This window comes from Petromyzon marinus, chromosome 28 (assembly GCF_048934315.1).
Source record: "Petromyzon marinus isolate PM22_M1 ecotype Great Lakes invasive population chromosome 28, UKy_Petmar_22M1.pri1.0, whole genome shotgun sequence".
In the NCBI taxonomy this organism is placed as follows: Eukaryota; Metazoa; Chordata; class Hyperoartia; order Petromyzontiformes; family Petromyzontidae; genus Petromyzon; species Petromyzon marinus.
In genome coordinates, this window is record NC_133694.1 from 11,624,011 (window position 1) to 11,643,767 (window position 19,757).

Below are 19,757 nucleotides of genomic sequence, written 5' to 3' on the forward strand. Positions count from 1 at the left end.
TAAGGCGGGCACGACATATTGGGAGGTGGCTGGACCAACACCACACCCAGCCACCTTTGTCTCCCCTGAGCTAATGTTTTACAAACCGCTCGAGGTACTCAGTGAAGGCAAAGTCGAACGAGGTGAGGCACCAGAACCGGTTCGTCACCATAGTTGGCCATGAGCGAGAACCGAACTCAGGTTCGCTGGGTTCGTAACGCAGTGTGCTGGGCACTGCGTTACTACCCCTCAAAGTCACACACTCGCACAAAGTAACGAACGTGGCCATTGTAGACTGTTGGGTCAAGTGGCCTGTTGTAAAGTACCCATAAGGCCGGCACAGCACCTGACGAGGGGGTGGTGTGTACAGCACCACACCCCGTACAATGTCTCTTCAACGCTCATGTTCACATTCCATGATGAATACGCAATTAAGGCTGAGTGGACCTAGAGGAGGCCCAGGACAGGTCCAGGTTTCCGCTTGTTTCCCGGTTATTGAGCAAGGCTGGGAGTCTAAACTTAAACTCAACTATTTTCTATTTTACCAGGTAAGGCCCCGCTGAGCTGTGTAGTTCTGTGTCAGAAGCCACGTGGCCACAAGTGACAGCTCAACCAAGTAGCTTATCATCACCACGTGGAAATGTAGAGCAGCCAAATACTCTAAACGCGTGTTGATTCTAAATGTGGGGGGGGAAAAACCGGAGGTCACCGGGTTCGTAGTTTGCGGCGGCGTGCCAAGCTATACAACTCTGCTCCGTGCAAAGACAAATATTCCCCGTGTACCCACAGAGACCGCAGGGCCAGGTGCTGTGAGCAAGTGCCAATTTACACCCCACAGGTAAACACTCACCCTCGTCCACGTACCCACACACAAAAGGCACTGCAGATTCCCACGTTCATAAACTAACACGTAAACAAAGATAAAGGTTCCTCAACCCCCAATAGACTTTAACAGGCTGTTGGGGCAAGTGCTGTTAGCGAGTGGCACCTATGGATGCCAGAACGCCGCAAGAGCAGTTCTAGTGCGGGGCCTGTAGCATACTGTATGTTATACTGTATGTAATACTGTATGTTATAAAGCAGCCCTAAATAAAACAAACACGTAATAATGAAAACATATATTTTTTACTTGCATAGTAAAGCAATTGTATTTTTTCATTTGCTATACAACCAGATAATACAACAAATCGCTGACTTTAAACATAAAAGGTGAAGGCAATATAGTACTAGAGTAATAGAGCAAGTGCAGAATCACTCAACCGGAATTGATAGTGTGAAAGCATTTAGCGCGGGGCCCTTGAAAGTGCGGGGCCCGTAGCTACTACATACAGTGAGGGAAAAAATAATTTGATCCCCTGCTGATTTTGTACGTTTACCCACTGACAAAGAAATGATCAGTCTATAATTTTAATGGTAGGTTTATTTGAACAGTGAGAGACAGAATAACAACAACAAAATCCAGAAAAACGCATGTCAAAAATGTAAAAAATTGATTTGCATTTTAATGAGGGAAATAAGTATTTGACCCCTCTGCAAAACATGACTTAGTACTTGGTGGCAAAACCCTTGTTGGCAATCACAGAGGTCAGACGTTTCTTGTAGTTGGCCACCAGGTTTGCACACATCTCAGGAGGGATTTTGTCCCACTCCTTTTTGCAGATCTTCTCCAAGTCATTAAGATTTCGAGGCTGACGTTTGGCAACTCGACCCTTCAGCTCCCTCCACAGATTTTCTATGGGATTAAAGTCTGGAGACTGGCTAGGCCACTCCAGGACCTTAATGTGCTTCTTCTTGAGCCACTCCTTTGTTGCCTTGGCCGTGTGTTTTGGGTCATTGTCATACTGGAATACCCATCCACGACCCATTTTCAATGCCCTGGCTGAGAGAAGGAGGTTCTCACCTAAGATTTGACGGTACATGGCCCCGTCCATCGTCCCTTTGATGCGGTGAAGTTGTCCTGTCCCCTTAGCAGAAAAACACCCCCAAAGCATAATGTTTCCACCTCCATGTTTGACGGTGGGGATGGTGTTCTTGGGGTCATAGGCAGCATTCCTCCTCCTCCAAACACGGCGAGTTGAGTTGATGCCAAAGAGCTCCATTTTGGTCTCATCTGACCACAACACTTTCACCCAGTTGTCCTCTGAATCATTCAGATGTTCATTGGCAAGCTTCAGACGGGCATCTAAATGTGCTTTCTTGAGCAGGGGGACCTTGCGGGCGCTGCAGGATTTCAGTCCTTCACGGCGTAGTGTGTTACCAATTGTTTTCTTGGTGACTATGGTCCCAGCTGCCTTGAGATCATTGACAAGATCCTCCCGTGTAGTTCTGGGCTGATTCCTCACCGTTCTCATGATCACTGCAACTCCACGAGGTGAGATCTTGCATGGAGCCCCAGGCCAAGGGAAATTGACAGTTCTTTGTGTTTCTTCCATTTGCGAATAATCGCACCAACTGTTGTCACCTTCTCACCAAGCTGCTTGGCAATGGTTTTGTGGCCCATTCCAGCCTTGTGTAGGTCTACAATCTTGTCCCTGACATCCTTGGAGAGCTCTTTGGTCTTGGCCATGGTGGAGAGTTTGGAATCTGATTGATTGATTGCTTCTGTGGACAGGTGTCTTTTATACAGGTAACAAGCTGAGATTAGGAGCACTCCCTTCAAGAGTGTGCTCCTAATCTCAGCTCGTTACCTGTATAAAATACACCTGGGAGCCAGAACTCTTTCTGATTGAGAGGGGGTCAAATACTTATTTCCCTCATTAAAATGCAAATCAATTTATAACATTTTTGACATGCGTTTTTCTGGATTTTTTTGTAGTTATTATGTCTCTAACTGTTCAAATAAACCTACCATTAAAATTATAGACTGATCGTTTCTTTGTCAGTGGGCAAACGTACAAAATCAGCAGGGGATCAAATACTTTTTCCTTCACTGTATGTAGTAGCTACTTTTGCTACGAGGATAATCCGGCACTGTGCACGAGGGGTTTGTGTGGCCAGCACCACGCCCGACCACTTTTGTCTTCCCAAGTGGCGATGTTTACACGGCGCACCAGGTACTCATTTGAAGCCTAGTCGACCTAGGAGAGGCCCAGGACCGGTTCAAGTAATCGTCGCTGGTTTTGGCCATGAGCGGGAATCGAACCTGGGTCGCCGGGTTTGTAGCGCAGCACGGCAACCTCTACACGACCGCTGCCCACTTGCACACACACATACACACACGTAACCCTACACACACACACGTAACCACATACACACAGACACAGTGAAGTGAATAACACGCCGACAAATAGGCGACACAAGGGTAGGGGAAACAGCGTGCGCACGGCCGACACGCTGACGCAATGAGGGTGACACATGGGGGGGGGGGGAGCGGGTGGGTGGGGGGCATGGGTGGAGAAAGGGGGGTGGTGGTACCTGTACGTCGATGGGGCCCCCCTTGAAGGGATCGCCTCTGAAAGCGCCGTCGTCCACGAGGCTCGAGACAGCTCCCAGCTGGGGACGGCACGAGACAACGCGGCGCTCAGCGTTGACGGCCGTGCCTCCCTCCGTCTCCAGCGTTCACAATCCAGGTGCCTTTGGAGCGTTTGGACGCCTCAAAATGTCCACGCGAACAGAAGCCCGGCAGTGTGTTGGAGTCTATCGGGGGTTGGGGAAGCTTTGTCTTTGTCTATGCGTCAGTTTATGAACGTGGGAATCTGCGGTGCCTTTTGTGTGTGGGTACGTGGATACGTGGACGAGGGTGAGTGTTTACCTGTGGGGTTTAAATTGGCACTTGCTCACAGCACCTGGCCCTGCAGTCTCTGTGGGTACACGGGGAATATTTGTCTTTGCACGGAGCAGAGTTGTATAGCTTGGCACGCCGCCACGAACTACGAACCCGGTGACCTCCGGTTTTCCCCTCCACCTTTAGAATCAACGTGCTTTGTCTGCTATAAATGTCCACGTGATAAGCCACTTAGCCGTGCTATCATCTGTGATCGCCAGGTCGCGTCTGCCGAAAGAGCTACACATATAGCTCAGTGAGCCTTAGCTGGTCGCAATAAAAAAAAATAGTTAAAACAAGAAATACCGCAGTTGTCGTGTCACTCCCTCTCCACGAGCCATGACCGTGCCACCACTGCCCCCACGCCTCGCCCACTGTCTGTCACTCGTCGCCAACTCTCGCCACTGCCACCCGGCGTGCTGCTCCGACCCCTCTCGTCCTACATTCTCATTTTCCCTCGACCTCCCTTCCTCATCCTCCTCCTCCGCTTCATCGGCTGCCGGTCTGTTGCCAATCTCACAGCCGGCTGCCACCTGACAACCCTACCGAGATGTCCTGCCCGGCTCACTTCGTAAATCTGCCATCGGAAATTGAATTGCGAGGAAAGACCCAAAACTCCACAACGGAGGCCTCCGCTTGGACGCGGTGGCTCATCGCGGAGCGATTCGTCATGTCTGCGTCAATACACTGGGCTGACAACGTCAAGATCCTGGATTCAAAGTTGGGCTGAACTGTCGAGTGAATCATTTAGGCTGCTAAATGATTCACTCGACCAGTCAATCATTTTGGACTATTCCAGCTTTGAGCGGTGCCAACCCAGCCAGGTACACAATTTAGTCCGCCTTTGCATTCTTTCATTCATTCTTTCATTCATTCTTTCATTCGTCCTTCTTCTCTCGTTCGGTGGTGGGTCGATCGACGCCGTCTAGGCGTTGGCGTGGAGGCTGGCGAGTGAGCCAGTGGACGGGCTGCTGGTGCTACACGGTGATCCGTTCTTTCATTTCACTTGGCCCAGTCTGGCGCCAGAGGGGATAAACGTCTTGGCCGGATTTTGACGCAACACGCTGCTTTCGCCGGAGACAAAAGCAGCGTTCATCTCGCGCCGGATAAAAGGGGACTATTGAATCGACCCCGGACAATGAGCTCTGTGCCAGAGAGTCCCACTCCATCACTGTACTGGATCGGGTCTAGAAGGGAACGGGTACACAGAATTTAATACATAGGCCGTACTGGCACTTGTCACAGAAATGTGGAATTTCCACCACTGGCTCAAGGGGCTGTGTTTGCTGTCGTTCCCCCGCACCTCCGATTAGCGCTGTTGGCTACGTACGGTGCGAAAGAAGTTCAACGCACCGGAAGTGCGAAGTTCGTTTCAAAAAGAGAGTCAACAGCCGATATCTGGTGTGGCGCGTTGCAGGGGTGTGACGACGCATCCGTCCGTGAGTCAACATCGAATCACAAAAGTTCACGATGCATGCATCTAACCACGTGTGTGACAATCAATGTGTTTTAATTGCATGCAAATGGGAATGCAGGTGGCATGCAAATGGCATGGCAATGTCACAGAGCCCAGGTGTCGGGACGCGTGGGAGTCGAGACAATGCGGAGCAGCATCCACCCACAGGTGGCAACCTGGAGAAAATTCCCCAAAATGAGCAATGGGATCTCTCCTAGCAAAGCCCCCCCCCCAAACCATCCCCCTGCCCAGGGATCTCTCCTGGCAAAGCCCCCCCCCAAACCATCCCCCTGCCCAGGGTCTCCCTTAGCCAAGACCCCCAAATGAGCCCCCTTCCTCGTGGTCTCTCCTAGCAAAAACCCCCAAGTGAGCCCCCCCCCCCCCTTCCTATCCCCAATTCTCGACAGAAACGGTTGGCCCTGCATGGCCACGAGGCTCGTGGATCGCCATGGGAAGACTGTTAGCTCAGATCTCAGGTCGGGGCTCCCATTGGTTGACAGCACTGTTGGGGGGGGGGGGGGGGGTATCAATAAAACGAGTAACACTGCTGGAATGGAACGGTGCTTGTCCTGCGAAGTAGACTGGGCCCAGCCGTGGGATTGTGGGAATGTCACCACTGGTTCGTGGCTGCCAATGGAGGTGAGTGTATGTTTGGAGCTTGCATGTCTCTCTCGCTCTCTCTCTCCGACTGTGGTCGCGTGGATTTTTCACGGTTTTTCCCTCCACATTTAGAATCAACATCACGCGTTCAGAGTATTTGTGCTGCTAGACATTTCCACTTGATAACAAGCCACTTCGTCGGGCTCTCAATTGTGATAGGCAGGTCGCTTCCGAAAGAGATCCACGCAGCTCAGTGGGGCCTTACCTGGTAAAATAAAAAAATAGTTTAGTTTAAGTTTAGATTCCCAGCCTTGCTCAATAACCGGGAAACAAGCGGAAACCTGGACCTGTCCTGGGCCTCCTCTAGGTCCACTCAGCCTTAATTGAGTATCCATCATGGAATGTGAACATGAGTGTGAGTTTCGATTTAAAGCTTTCGAGACTGCAGTGATTCATATTCTTGGTTCTTTCGGTAAAGTCACGTAGAAGGGAAATAATAAAATAATAAAAATAAAACATAATAAAATAAAATTCTCACGACGTTTCGGCCACGACAGCGTCCTAATGGACGTCCTAATGGACGCTGTCTTTCCGACAGCTCTGTTCTTCACCTGAGGACGGCTGCTTGCGTTGTGGCCGAAACGTCGTGAGAATTTTATTTTATTGTTTTATTTTTACTATTGTATTATTTCCCTTCTAGGTGACTTTACCGAAAGAACCAAGAGGATGAGCGTGAGTGTTCAGAGCGCTTTCCCACTGCTCGGGAGTCGGGTGGCGACGAATCTTGCCGGTGCGCCGACTGCACGGGGCGTTGCCGACGTCATTCGGCAACGCGTGCCCTCACCGAGCGGATAAACGGAGATGAAAGCCGCGCTGAATGCTCCACGCACAAACGGCTTCTTTGTGCTGCTCCGCAAGGAAGTAAAAGGCACAAAGCGCTCGGAGCCGCGGTTCTGGGCGCGTTTGCGCGAGGCTCACCGCGGCACATTTGAGCACGTTTACCACGCGGGGGGGGGGAGACGTCGCCCCCACGGCGAAGCGACAGAGACGACGGCGTGACCGCTCACGGCCGCCAGACCTCTCGGAACGCGTTCCCGGCAGAGTCGCGTTGGCGTCGTGCGCAGATGAAAGTAACGTTTGTAAAAGAAATAAATAAAGTGCCATCTTTTTGTTTAGAGCTAACGGATATGATGAACGGATTGACCCTTTACAAATTGTGACGTCGCGCCGCCGCTTTTCGCTCGTCTCTCTCGCGGACGGAGGTGCGACTCGGAGGGGCACGGGACCACGGATGAGCAGGAAGGCGGTCACGTGGTGAGCTGACGCCAACAATTGGCCAAGCTCTGCCGTCCTTTTTTTCGTCAGTGGTTAACTTTGTGAGAGTTTTACACTCTCGGAGCACGCGGAGAAATCCCACGCGAGCGAGGGGGAAACGCGCTATTCCCATCGAGACAGGACATTTGGAATGAAAAAAATAAGACTAAGGTTTAGCCTTTCTGGCAATAAAACGGGTGTTAAGATGTTCAAACATCAAAGGAATCATGTCTGCATTAACCACACGTACTCGTGGTGAACATGCAAACAAACGAACGTGCCAAGTCCGCATTTTTGCTCTACCGCCTTCTCCACGCGAGCCAGGGTACGACACCCTCCTCCTTAACATCCGCGGGAAGGGAGTTTCGCAACATTTGTGCGATTCACCAACCCTCGCCTCCGCAGTGATGGATTACAGCCCGTGCACAGCCACCACCGCCCGGCTACGAATAAGCGGGAGAGATGAGAAGAAGCCACGGGGTAATGAAGCCCTCCCAGCAAGGCTGTCTCGTCCCTCATCAGGCCGCCCCTATAGGGGCTCGTACGGGCCGACCGCAGTCACGCGATCAGTGTGCGAAGGCTTCCCAATGTGCGTCACTGCCATGCAGGTCCCCCAGCTAGCACTGCCCAGCAACTACCGCCAGCGGCACCACAACCACCACCGCTACCACCACCGCCGCCACCGCCACCATCACCACCACCGCTCCCACCACCACCACAATCACCACCACCACCGCTCCCACCACCACCACCACCGCTCCCACCACCGCCGCCACCACCGCCACCACCGCCACCACCGCCGCTACCACCACCACCGCTACCACCACCGCCGCCACCGCCACCACCGCCACCACCGCCACCACCACCACCACCACCACCGCCGCTACCACCGCCACCGCCACCACCACCACCGCCACCACCACCACCGCCGCTACCACCGCCACCACCACCACCGCCGCTACCACCGCCACCACCACCGCCGCTACCACCACCGCCACCACCGCCACCACCGCCACCACCACCACCACCACAACCACCACCGCCGCTACCACCACCACCGCCATCACCACCACCACAATCACCACCACCACCGCTCCCACCACCACCACCACCGCTCCCACCACCACCGCTCCCACCACCACCACCGCCGCTACCACCGCCACCACCGCCACCACCACCACCACAATCACCACCGCCACCGCCACCACCACCACCACCGCCACCACCACCACCGCCACCACCGCCACCACCACCACCACCACAATCACCACCGCCACCGCCACCACCACCACCGCCACCACCACCACCGCCACCACCGCCACCACCACCGCCGCTACCACCGCAGGTCACCCCGCTTCTCGCTCCGGACGATTGCCCCAGCACCGCTCCAATTTGGAATTCCCTCCCATCGCCTCTTTCCCCATTTATTATGACAAGAAAAAGGATAACAAGAATAACATTTGTTCAAATATTTTTTTTAAAACGCATTAACTCTTGTCGATTACAACTTTCATTGTGCCGTTAATTGTCGCCGGACGCTTGGCATTTTGGGTGTTTGGGCCCTGCGATCGGCAACCGCGAGGAAAATATTCCAAGAGGAGCATAACGGGGAGCATTCACTCCGTGGGAGGAGTGGACGCTCAATGGGACGTTTAATTTCCAGCATGCGGGAATTAAACAGTGTATCCTTTCTATGTTTCCCTTAATGTTGTCCGCCTCTGACGTTTTCCAGATTTGTTTGCTATGCCGCGGTGGATAACGATGCATTTTGCTTAGTGTCTTGAGCTAAGGCGCCATATAAATGCAACATTTTTTATCCTGCTGCAATTGATCCCATTACGCACCACGTATATTGCCTCATGCAAAACAGACAAAGGCACGCTCCTCTCTGCTGTGTCACCTGCACGCGACTTTCCCATGGATATTACGTGCAATGAAGGGCCATTGTTCTAGACGTTGCCCATTCTGTATACGGCTTTTATTTTAAGACCAGACAGCGTGCCTGTTGACGAATGTTGTCGAGTTTGTTACCGTTGACTGCGCTTGTTATTGGTGCTTGCGCACCGTCGCCCAGCATCGCCGAGCCAGGTATCCCGTGGATTGCGAAGCCGGTGCTGCGGGGGCATCACGAGGCGTCACGCAACTCCTCGTATCTGAGCTAAACGGACGGTCCTCCTCCCTCTGCTATCCGTGTCATTTGCTCCACGGATAGCGAAGCCGGCGCTGGGGGGCTTACACAGACAGCTTCTCGGGGAATCTCGAAAACAAAGAAACTTGTTCCGGGGGAACGTTACCTGCAGGCGTTGTGGACATTAAAATGGTTTTAGTGCCTGTCCACTTGCGCCTATAAATCTGTGAAATTGGAATAAACTAATAAAATATAGAATAAATAAAGTGGCCGGTCAAAATAAAGTGGCCAGTGAAAAATATCTGGCCCGTAAATAAATATGGCCAGTCAAAATAAATTGGCCAGTCAAAAAAATGTGGGCTATAAATAATTATATGGTCCACCAAATAACGTGGCCAGTCATAATAAAGTGGCCAGTGAAAAAAAAGTGGCCTCTTAAAAAATTAAGTGGCCAGTCAATTAAACCTGGCTGGGAAAAATAAAGTGGCCAGTGAAAACAAAGTCATTACAAAAGATAAATATGGATAGGAGGGCCACAAGTATATTTTTTACACGTAAAGATATATATGTATATTTAACTAAACAGGCATGTGGGCTTGAATAAATACAAAACAATGCGACACCAACCCAGTGAACGTCCCAATTTTGGGCCAACGTTGCACGTTTCCCGAGAAGGCGTCCAACCGCAGGGACGTTGCGGACGAGCGGGCTGACGTCTGCGGGGAGAACGAACGGAACAGCGGTGGCCAAACGGCCGCTCCGATCCACGGCCAATGCCATCAGCGCAACCCGGGGGGCGGGGGGCGCCAGAGAGAGGACAAGCTCCAGGGAGATGATGAAGACGACCTTGCAATTGCGCCCCTGGGCCCGCCAAGCTGACGGCGGCGGAGAGCGTGGGCCTCTGCGCTCTCAAGCGGCGCTCAACGCAAACGCGGTGTCAGCAGCCTCCCCGGCAATAGCAGCGCCCTCTCCACCCACCACCGCCGCTGTGCTCAACCCTTCTGATATTGTGCCACCCACCCCCCAACCCCCAATCAAGACCAGCGGTCGCCCACACTGCAAAGGCACAGCTAAGACAACTCGGGTCACAAAACAGAGTGTGCGATCACGTGCGTCGACGCCTTTCGTGTCGGCGCGGCGCTGGCGAGGCGCATTCCACCCTGCACCGTCGTGTCGCTTGTCGCCGCCAGGGGGCGCTGACGTTCCCTCGCGCGCACGCTCTCCTCCTGCACGGTATCCATTGTCATAGCCGCGTCTCCCTGAAAGGTTGTACCGGCCGTCCCTTCTTGCCCCACGGGTTGAGAACTGCTGCCCTGCCCTATCAAGTGTGCCAGACTCCCCCCAACTCCAACTTCGAACCAGCCTCCCCCTCTCTGCCAGCCTCCCCCTCTCTGCCAGCCTCCCCCTCTCTGCCAGCCTCCTCCTCTCTGCCAGCCTCCTCCTCTCTGCCAGCCTCCTCCTCTCTGCCAGCCTCCTCCTGCCAGCCTCCCCCTCTCTGCCAGCCTACCCCCTCTGTACCAGCCTCCCCCCTCTCTACCACCAGTCTCTCCCTGCTATAACAAGCCAGACAGCAGCAGCGGTAGGCCAGGGTTCCTAGCGCTGCTGCTGCCGCTGTGGCCACCGCTGCAGTTCCAGTAACGGTGACTGTGCGGCTTCCCAGGACGGCCGAAGCCTCCGCCACAGGCGACACCCATCCCTCCATCTCGCCATCGGAGGGTCGCAAGTTCAAATACATCGTCGCCACATGTCTACACGGTCAATAAAGTGAACGGTGGTTGTCCTATGGAGGTATTTTCCTGCTGAGATCATTCGCCGGCAGCGTGTTCGGCATGGCCACTCCTAGAGCCCCGTCCACTGGCTCACCGACCCACCAACCAACTCCCCACCACCACACGAAAGAAGATTTGTCCCCGTCACTGAAATGTGGAATGTACACACCACTGGCTCGAGAGCTCAAAAACAGCTCATCGTCGCACCGTGCTCATTGCAGGACGGGAGGCCCTCCGTGTTGAGTTTTGGCGTTTTTTGGGTGACACTGTTAGGTTGACGTCAACCAATAGTAATGCCACAGGAACACCACAAGTCTCACTGTGGTATTACTATTGGGCGTCACGGTGGTGAGATGTTAACTACCTTGCCTGGTATACAGGAGGTCCCGGGTTCCATCCTGACCCTGACCCCTGTATAGTTGGAGTTTGCATGTTCTCCTTGTGGTTGTGTGGATTTTTCTCCGGGTCCTCCGGTTTTCCCCTCCACAGCTAGAGTCAACATCACCACGCGTTTAGAGTATTTGGCTGCTGCTGTAGATGTCCACGTGATAAGCCGCTTCGTTCAAGCTCTCATTTGTGGCCAGGGCGCTTCTGAAAAAGAGCCACATAGCTCAGTGGGGCCTTACCTGGTTAAATAAAATAAAACGTTAATTTAGTTTAGTTTAGGGGCCGTCCATAAATGACGTCATGCGATTTTTTTTTACGATTTTTGACCGCCCCCCCCCCTCGTCACACATCGTCACACATCGTCACAAATGTCTGACCCCCCCCCGTACGTGACGTCATTTACGGACGGCCCCTTAGTAGTTAGTTCCCAAGTTTCAATAATGCCACAGTATTGACTCCAGCGCCTCAACCGATCCGATAACGGTCACGCTAGCGCCCGTGCACACTCTGCCACTGCTGGCTTGCTGGTGAGTGCTAAGAGCGCGAAACCGGACCAGATCGGCCGCCGTGCAAAAAACAACGCCGATCGAATCTGGCGTTCGCAGCCTTCGCAGCGTTCGATGGATTCGAGGCAACGACAAATTTCCAGAAAAATAAAAACCTCTCTTGCTTCTTCCCCGCCGTACCGGGGTATCGCATTCATGAGACACTCCGCAGCGACCCGCGCGTGTGATTCGAGGCGCAGCTCCCTATCTGCAGCGCGTACAGTAGAGTCCAGATCACCAATTCGCCCAGCGCGCTGCACGTGATTTTTGTTTTTAAAGAAACGTGCACGCGCGTGGCCTCCACATCCCTCCCCATTGGCTATCGTCGCTTCCCTGTGCAGTCGTGCTGGGGGAGGGGGGGGGCGAGTAGCAGCGTGGTAACGCGGCCCGAAGGCGCCGCTACGCGTTTTACTGGCACGCGCGCGCGCGCGGGGTCACTGGCCCTAACAACCCACGTGGTGTCCACATTCCGCTCTTTAAAGCCCCTGCCGGCCGGTCTCCCGTCGTGACGCATCGAACGACAACGTGACAGGGGCATTAGCGTTGAGGCCCGACGAAAGATAACGACGATGACGACGACGACGATGTCGGCTTGGAACGCGCCGCGTGGAATTCGCACCTCGCCCTCGAATAGAGAGAGACAGAAACGACTCTGAGGCGTGACCAGGAACCACGGACGAGCGGGAAGGCAGCAGCCACGCCGGCGCCTGATGTCCCCCAAGCTCTGCAGTCCCCTGCACATTAAGGTTGTTACCAGCCAGTTAATGACGTTTACGTGTGGGAGGAAGCCGCCCGGAGAAAACGCATGTGGGGGGGGGGGGGGGAACAACACGCTATCCCATACAGGCGGAACAGGCAGAGTCAACATTTGCTGTAGGGCTTTCTTGCGAACCCAGGGCACAGCACCTCAGCGACACCCACAGGGAGGTAGTAGTTGAGCAACATCTGTGTGTGCGGTGATCCACCAATCCTCGCCGCTGCTGCCTCCACAGCACGGGCATCTTAGGAGGCTGTACAAACCCCCCCACCCCCCACACACACAAGCACGCCCGCCTGCTCGGCACCCGGGACCGCAAGCCACATATACATTTGACCGAATTAACGATTCTCAGGGCCGCTTACGACTGCACGTGTAACTTATTACGCTGCCGGTCCACGTCGCTGGGAATGCACCACGGCCTTGGTACGTGCAGCCGTGCGAGAGGTCACCGAGGGCGCAGAGGCGTCCCTGTCCGCCATCTGGCTGGTGGCCCGAGTGTAAACGGATGGGTGCTCTGAACAAAAACTCTTCTACTATATTTTTTTTATTTGACCAGATAAGGCCCCACTGAGCTGTGTTGCTGTGTTTTTTAAGAAGCAACCTGGCCACAATTCATAGCTCGTCGAAGTGGCTTATCACGTGGAACTCTACAGCAGGAGCCAAATACTCTAAACGCGCGTTTCTAAATGTGGTGGAGGAAAGAATGGGAGGATCCGGAGAAAAATCCACGCGACTACGGGGAGAGAGAGACACGCAAACTCCGAATATACAGCAGCAGGCGTCAGGGTCGAGGTCAAACCCACGACCTCCTGTGGACCAGGCGAGGTAGTTAACATCTCATAGCCACCGTGATGATGATGAGAGAGAGACACGCAAACTCCAAATATACAGCAGCAGGCGTCAGGGTCGGGGTCAAACCCACGACCTCCTGTGGACCAGGCGAGGTAGTTAACATCTCATAGCCACCGTGATGATGATGAGAGAGAGACACGCAAACTCCAAATATACAGCAGCAGGCGTCAGGGTCGGGATCAAACCCACGATCTCCTGTAGACCAGACGAGGTAGATAACATCCCATAGCCACCGCTGTGCCCCTCAATGTCGAGAGTCACCAAACGAGCCTCACGGGATCCCGAGATGCCGATCGGCCTTCTGAAGTCGTCGACAGTGTCGTGAGACAATTCACTGAAGCAAGAGCCCCTGTATTGCCTCAACGGACTGTTGCGTGAGTGCTGCTAGCGAGCATTTATGAAGGCAGGCACAGCACACCATGTTGTGGGTGACCAGCACCACGCCTGCTCGCCTTTGTCTCCCTAGAAGCGATGGTCACACATCACGCCATGTACTCATGAGGCTGAGTCGACCTAAGGGAGGCCCAGGATTGGTTCAGATAACTGTCACTGGCGTTGATCGTGGGTCGCTGGTTTCGTAGCACAGATCGCGAACTGCTACACTACCGCACCCCATGCTACAGAACTGATACAAGCCCCTTAGCACCGGTTTAGCTACCAATGCCGTATACTGAGTCCCCCAACTCACAGTGTTCATTGTGATCATCATCATCCTCACCTTGTATCTGAAAAGCGTTCTCTCAGAGTCAGCACCCTGATACGTCTTGATTGGCCCCTGGTGGCTGGAATCTTTCCTCCGGCACGGCGCTTGTGAGAGGCCACTCCCAAGCCCAGGGGGACCCTGGGTCATAGGTCATGGCTTACTCGGTGAAGAATGGAAAACAAAACCCCAAATCTTCCCTTGAGCTGCTGACAAAAGTTGAAACGAAAATTTGAAATGTACCCATTCAGCCTGGCATTTACAGATGAAGATTAGCATAGTGTCACCAAATATATGGTTTTAGGTTAATCTAATTATTATAATTGCCACGGTGGCGACATGAAACTACCTCGTCTGGTCTACAGGAGGACGTGGGTTCCATCCCGACCCCGACGCCTGCTGCTGTATATTTGGAGTTTGCGGTGTCTCTCTCCCCGTGGTCGCGTGGATTTGTCTCCGGGCCCTCTGGGTTTTCCCTCCACATTTAGAATCAACATCACGCGTCTAGAGTATTTGGCTGCTGCTGTAGATGTCCACGTGATAATCCGCTTCGTTGAGCTATCATTTGTGGCCAGGTCGCTTCTGAAAAAGAGCTACGTAGCTCAGTGGGCCTGACCTGGTAAAAATAAAAGTAGTCGTTTTTTTGTAGTTGAAAGTTTTAGGATAACTTACGTAAAGAAGGCACCTGTAAAGGCACCTGTAAAGAATTGACGTTTTGAGAGTCCGTGGGGCACTATGGGATCCCACGGACCGTAGCAAAACACAGTCGCTCACGCAACAGGTATTCAAGATATATTCTTAGTTTTTTCGGTAAAGTCACGTTGAAGAGAAACAACAAAATAACAAAATATATATAAAACAATAAAAAATTCTCACGACGTTTCGACCATAACTCAAACGGTCATCATCAGGTGTGTTGGTTTGCATAAATTTATTTTTAAACGGCACATTTATTTATTTAAAAAAACGTTGGCGTCACGCGCAGCGATTGGCAGTTTGCCCAGGACTAGTCCATCTATTTTTTTAAAAGAGGAGGGGGGAGACGAAATTTTTTATAATGTATGCTGTCTGAAAGCCACTGTAAGCGTGAACAATCAATCAAGAACTGAAATGATTTATCAAATCTTTCCAATGATTGCTAAGATAGAATCCATCTTCTCGGTTGAAATTGTCTCTGTGCTTGTATATGTGGATAGCCTCATGAACGAATCTCTCATGGAAGCCAGATGGCTTACAAAGAACCTCCGTCTTGGAAAAGTCAATGGCATGTGAGCCTACTGAATTAGAACAATGATCTGCTACGGCCGAGGTGTTGGTCCTATCGTGTTTAAGGTCTGCTTTATGTTCACGAATGCGGTCCGATACATGGCGTTTGGTTTCTCCAATGTAACTACTACCACAGAGGCAACTTAGTTTGTAGACACCAGGGTATTGTATGTCCGGAATCACATCTTTTACAGACGGAACCAGATCACGGATTTTATGTAATGTGTTGAAACGGACCTGGATCTTGTGTTTATTCAAGATTTTGGAGATCTTTTTTGTGATCCCAGCAATGTAGGGTAAAGTGATGGTTTTGAAAGGCTCCTCAAGAGGGTTCTTCTTCATGGTTTGAGTGATAGCTTTGCGGATTGTATAGTCGGAGTAACCATTAGCCCTAAGAGCTTGGTGATCTCCAAAATCTTGAATAAACACAAGATCCAGATCCGTTTCAACACATTACATAAAATCCGTGATCTGGTTCCGTCTGTAAAAGATGTGATTCCGGACATACAATACCCTGGTGTCTATAAACTAAGTTGCCTCTGTGGTAGTAGTTACATTGGAGAAACCAAACGCCATGTATCGGACCGCATTCGTGAACATAAAGCAGACCTTAAACACGGTAGGACCAACACCTCGGCCGTAGCAGATCATTGTTCTAATTCAGTAGGCTCACATGCCATTGACTTTTCCAAGACGGAGGTTCTTTGTAAGCCATCTGGCTTCCATGAGAGATTCGTTCATGAGGCTATCCACATATACAAGCACAGAGACAATTTCAACCGAGAAGATGGATTCTATCTTAGCAATCATTGGAAAGATTTGATAAATCATTTCAGTTCTTGATTGATTGTTCACGCTTACAGTGGCTTTCAGACAGCATACATTATAAAAAATTTCGTCTCCCCCCTCAACTTTTCAAAAAATAGATAGACTAGTCCTGGGCAAACTGCCAATGGCTGCGCGTGACGCCAACGTTTTTTTTATTATAAATAAATGTGCCGTTTAAAAATAAATTTATGCAAACCAACACACCTGATGATGACCGTTTGAGTTATGGTCGAAACGTCGTGAGAATTTTTTATTGTTTTATATATATTTTGTTATTTTGTTGTTTCTCTTCAACGTGACTTTACCGAAAAAACTAAGAATATGAATTACTGCAGTCACGAAAGCTTTAAATCAAAGGTATTCAAGATGTCAAGAGTGTCAAACCCGCTCGAGCTGTACACTTAAAGGTTGCGTCATCGGCTTAATCAGCATTTACGTCGACCTTGATGACTAATGAAAAAGTGCCACGATTGTTTTTGTTGCCAAAATGTGGCGGTGGTGGTGGTGGGAGGGAGTCTATCAGTCACAAGAGCCAACGCAGAAGATCCCTGGAGTTTGATCTTCCATGAAGCTGCTCACGGTCCACCCTAAATCGCAACCACTGCATAAACCATGACAGATGCGGACACCCGATGCACAAATGGTAAATTAAAAACTCTCCGGCGGCAGTAGTGCCACTGTGGTCATCCAGAACAGACCACGTACAACGTATAACGACGCAATGTCCCGATTCACAAATAGTGAAGGAGACATCATCACAGCGGTGCACTTCGCGCTTCTCCTGACGCGGTTACCTGCTGGATGTGAAATTGTAGTTGCTGCTCTGCATCTACATCAGTAGAAGCAGGGGAAGGAAGAGCAGTGGTGAGACGTTAACTACCTCGCTTGCTTTACAAGAGGTCGTGGGTTCAATCCCAACCCTGAGACCTGCTGTATTTTTGGAGTTTGCATGTTCTCCCCGTGGTCGCATGGATTTTTCTCCAGGTCCTCCAGTTTTTTCCGTCCACATTTAGAATCGACGTACCGTTTCGTCGCATCAAAGTCACGTAAAAAATGTCTGGGAAGTCCGGACACTCATGGGCTGCGTCCACAGGACAGTCAACCGCTGACTTCTCACCAGGCGGGGCTCTCGCTTCGCACCGCACGGCAACGGCGGAGTAAGCGTGGCATCAACAACAGCCACGCGACTCGCACGCTTAGCTGGGAGACGTGAAAAGTGCTGCAAACGAAAACGCGGAACGCCGCGAGAGAGAGAGAGGGAGGGAGTGGGGGGAGGGAGAGCAGGGCACGATCGCGCGTGCGTACGTGCAGGCCGGACGGCGTGGGCATGCCCGTGCGTTACGCATGCCTGCTACTCCAGCGACTCGCAGGCAGGGTTGGTGGATCGCACGCAGGTGGCATGCGGTACAGCGAGCAGGTTTCAAACCTTTCTGTGCCGGGTTTGGGAGTTTTCTCTTCGCAAGCGTGTGTATTCTCCGGGAACTCCAGTTTCCTCCCACAGAGCAAAAGATATTCACGTGGGAATTGGTCAAGCTTCCTGAGCGTGGGCGTCGCTCAAACGGTGTTGGAACATGTCCGGACTGTCCCGAGTACGTAGCGATGACCTGCTTACAAGGCCACGTCTGCTGGGGACTAACACGCACGTCAGCCGCTGCAAGAACACGACGTTAGAATTCCTCCGGACAGTTGGCACGAGAGCGATCCGAGGAGTCTTCGTATGACACAGCCGCGTTGCACAATGGCGGGAAAAGAACAAAACAACATTCCGCACTTTAAAATCGGTCGACTGCACTGATCGCTAAACGTGGCTAACTTCTGCGCTCTCCAACCGAGGCGCTTGAGACTCGAGACGCCCCGGGGATGAGCGAACACCGTCAGAGCGCGAAAAATCGGCACGCGCAAGCGTGGGTCACAGAGACTCTCCCAAGCGCTTTGCGTCATCTTGCCATTTGGACCGCCGCTCGCCGCCGTTGTGCTAAAAAGACACCGCGCGTGTTTAAAACGCATATTTCAGGGAATTGTTTTTTGGAGGGTGCCGCGTTTTTTTGTTTGTTTTTGCTTCCCCCGGAGGTCACGGGGCGAGATGCTGTGACGAGGTTGAAAAGGGAACGAAACGGCCGAGTGAGTAAACATTCCAGAGCGCGGTGATGGAGTCTTGCTCATTAAGCGGCCTCATTTTCAGTTTAATACGTTAAACAAAGTTTTACGGACACGTCACTGAATTCCAGATCCATGATTCATTAAATCAAACACGTTAACAATTGTTCGCTTCAACCTCCCCCACTGAATTCACGTTGCCAGCGCTGCATACAAAAAAAGCAGTTCCAAAGAAATGAGTTTTCAATCCAGATCTTAAAGTACATAGCTCCAATTAGGAAGCCACTGGAGCTATGGAACTTTTCAATCTAGATTGAAAACGCATTTCTTTAGAACTGCCAGGGGCAAACCCCGCCGCGTGTGCCCCCTCGACGCCTTCAAACTCAACGGGAAGAATCGCATCTGACGTGGACGCCGTGACGTCCGAGGGCGGGCGGGCGGGGGGGGCCTCAAAGCGCGGTCGCCCCCAGATTCGCCCTGTACCCTAGGGACGAGATCGGCTCAAGGTGGATCGGCCTGGGGAAGCCTCGTCCTGCAGTGGGTAGATCATGGCCGATGACGACACCAACGGCAACGAATGTGATCACCCTGGCCGACTGCGCGTGGGATTTTGTTAGGAATCACGGTCGCGTTTGAAACGTTACGATTATCACGAAGCCGAAATGGTCGCGTCGGCATCTTTGGTGAAAGGCTACGGAGCGTAACGAATGTTCAGCTCCCGAATAGGCGGAACGTCGGACATCGATCTGAGCAACGCGCGGAAAGTCGGAACGCCGCGCAGCTTTGCAAACTTATTATTGTACATTTATGGAATTATAATAATAAATTAATGTGAATCAAAAACCAATTCGTACACGCACATGTTCTTAAGAGATAATACAAATTAATGCCCGAATCATGGCCAGGACATTAATACCTACCCAGTAAACATGGAACGCTGGGGCCAACGTTTTTGGGCCCACGTTGTTAGTCCAACGGTTGCACCCGCATGCTAACGTTGGCCCAACGTTGTGGCATGTTTACCGGGTCGTTTTCAAGGAGCAGTGGACTCGAGTGGACAAGTCGACACAAGCTGGCTCTCCCGTGACGAGTGAGAACACCAGCTGAGGGCTGTGTCTACCCAGCAGCGAGGACGAACAGGGGAAGGAACAGCGATGGCTAGGAGATGTTAACTGCCTCGCGAGGTATACAGGAGGTCGTGGGTTCAATCCCGACCCTGATGCCTGCTGCTGTATATTTTGAGTTTGCGTGTCTCTCTCTCCCCGTGGTCATTTTGATTTTTCTCCGGGTCCTCCAGTTTTTCCCTCTGCATT

The 19,757-nt window shown here is 52.0% G+C and overlaps 1 protein-coding gene across 1 annotated transcript in view; it reads right to left on the reverse strand.

Moving 5' to 3' along the window:
- The window catches only part of LOC116947027 (endothelin-converting enzyme 2-like), a 93,099-nt gene that overhangs the window by 59,594 nt on the left and 13,748 nt on the right, over positions 1-19,757 (reverse strand). Inside the window, exon 4 of the mRNA XM_032962393.2 lies at positions 3,394-3,471. Within this exon, the coding sequence (XP_032818284.2) occupies positions 3,394-3,471 (78 nt within the window). The remainder of the gene's footprint in view (positions 1-3,393; positions 3,472-19,757) is intronic.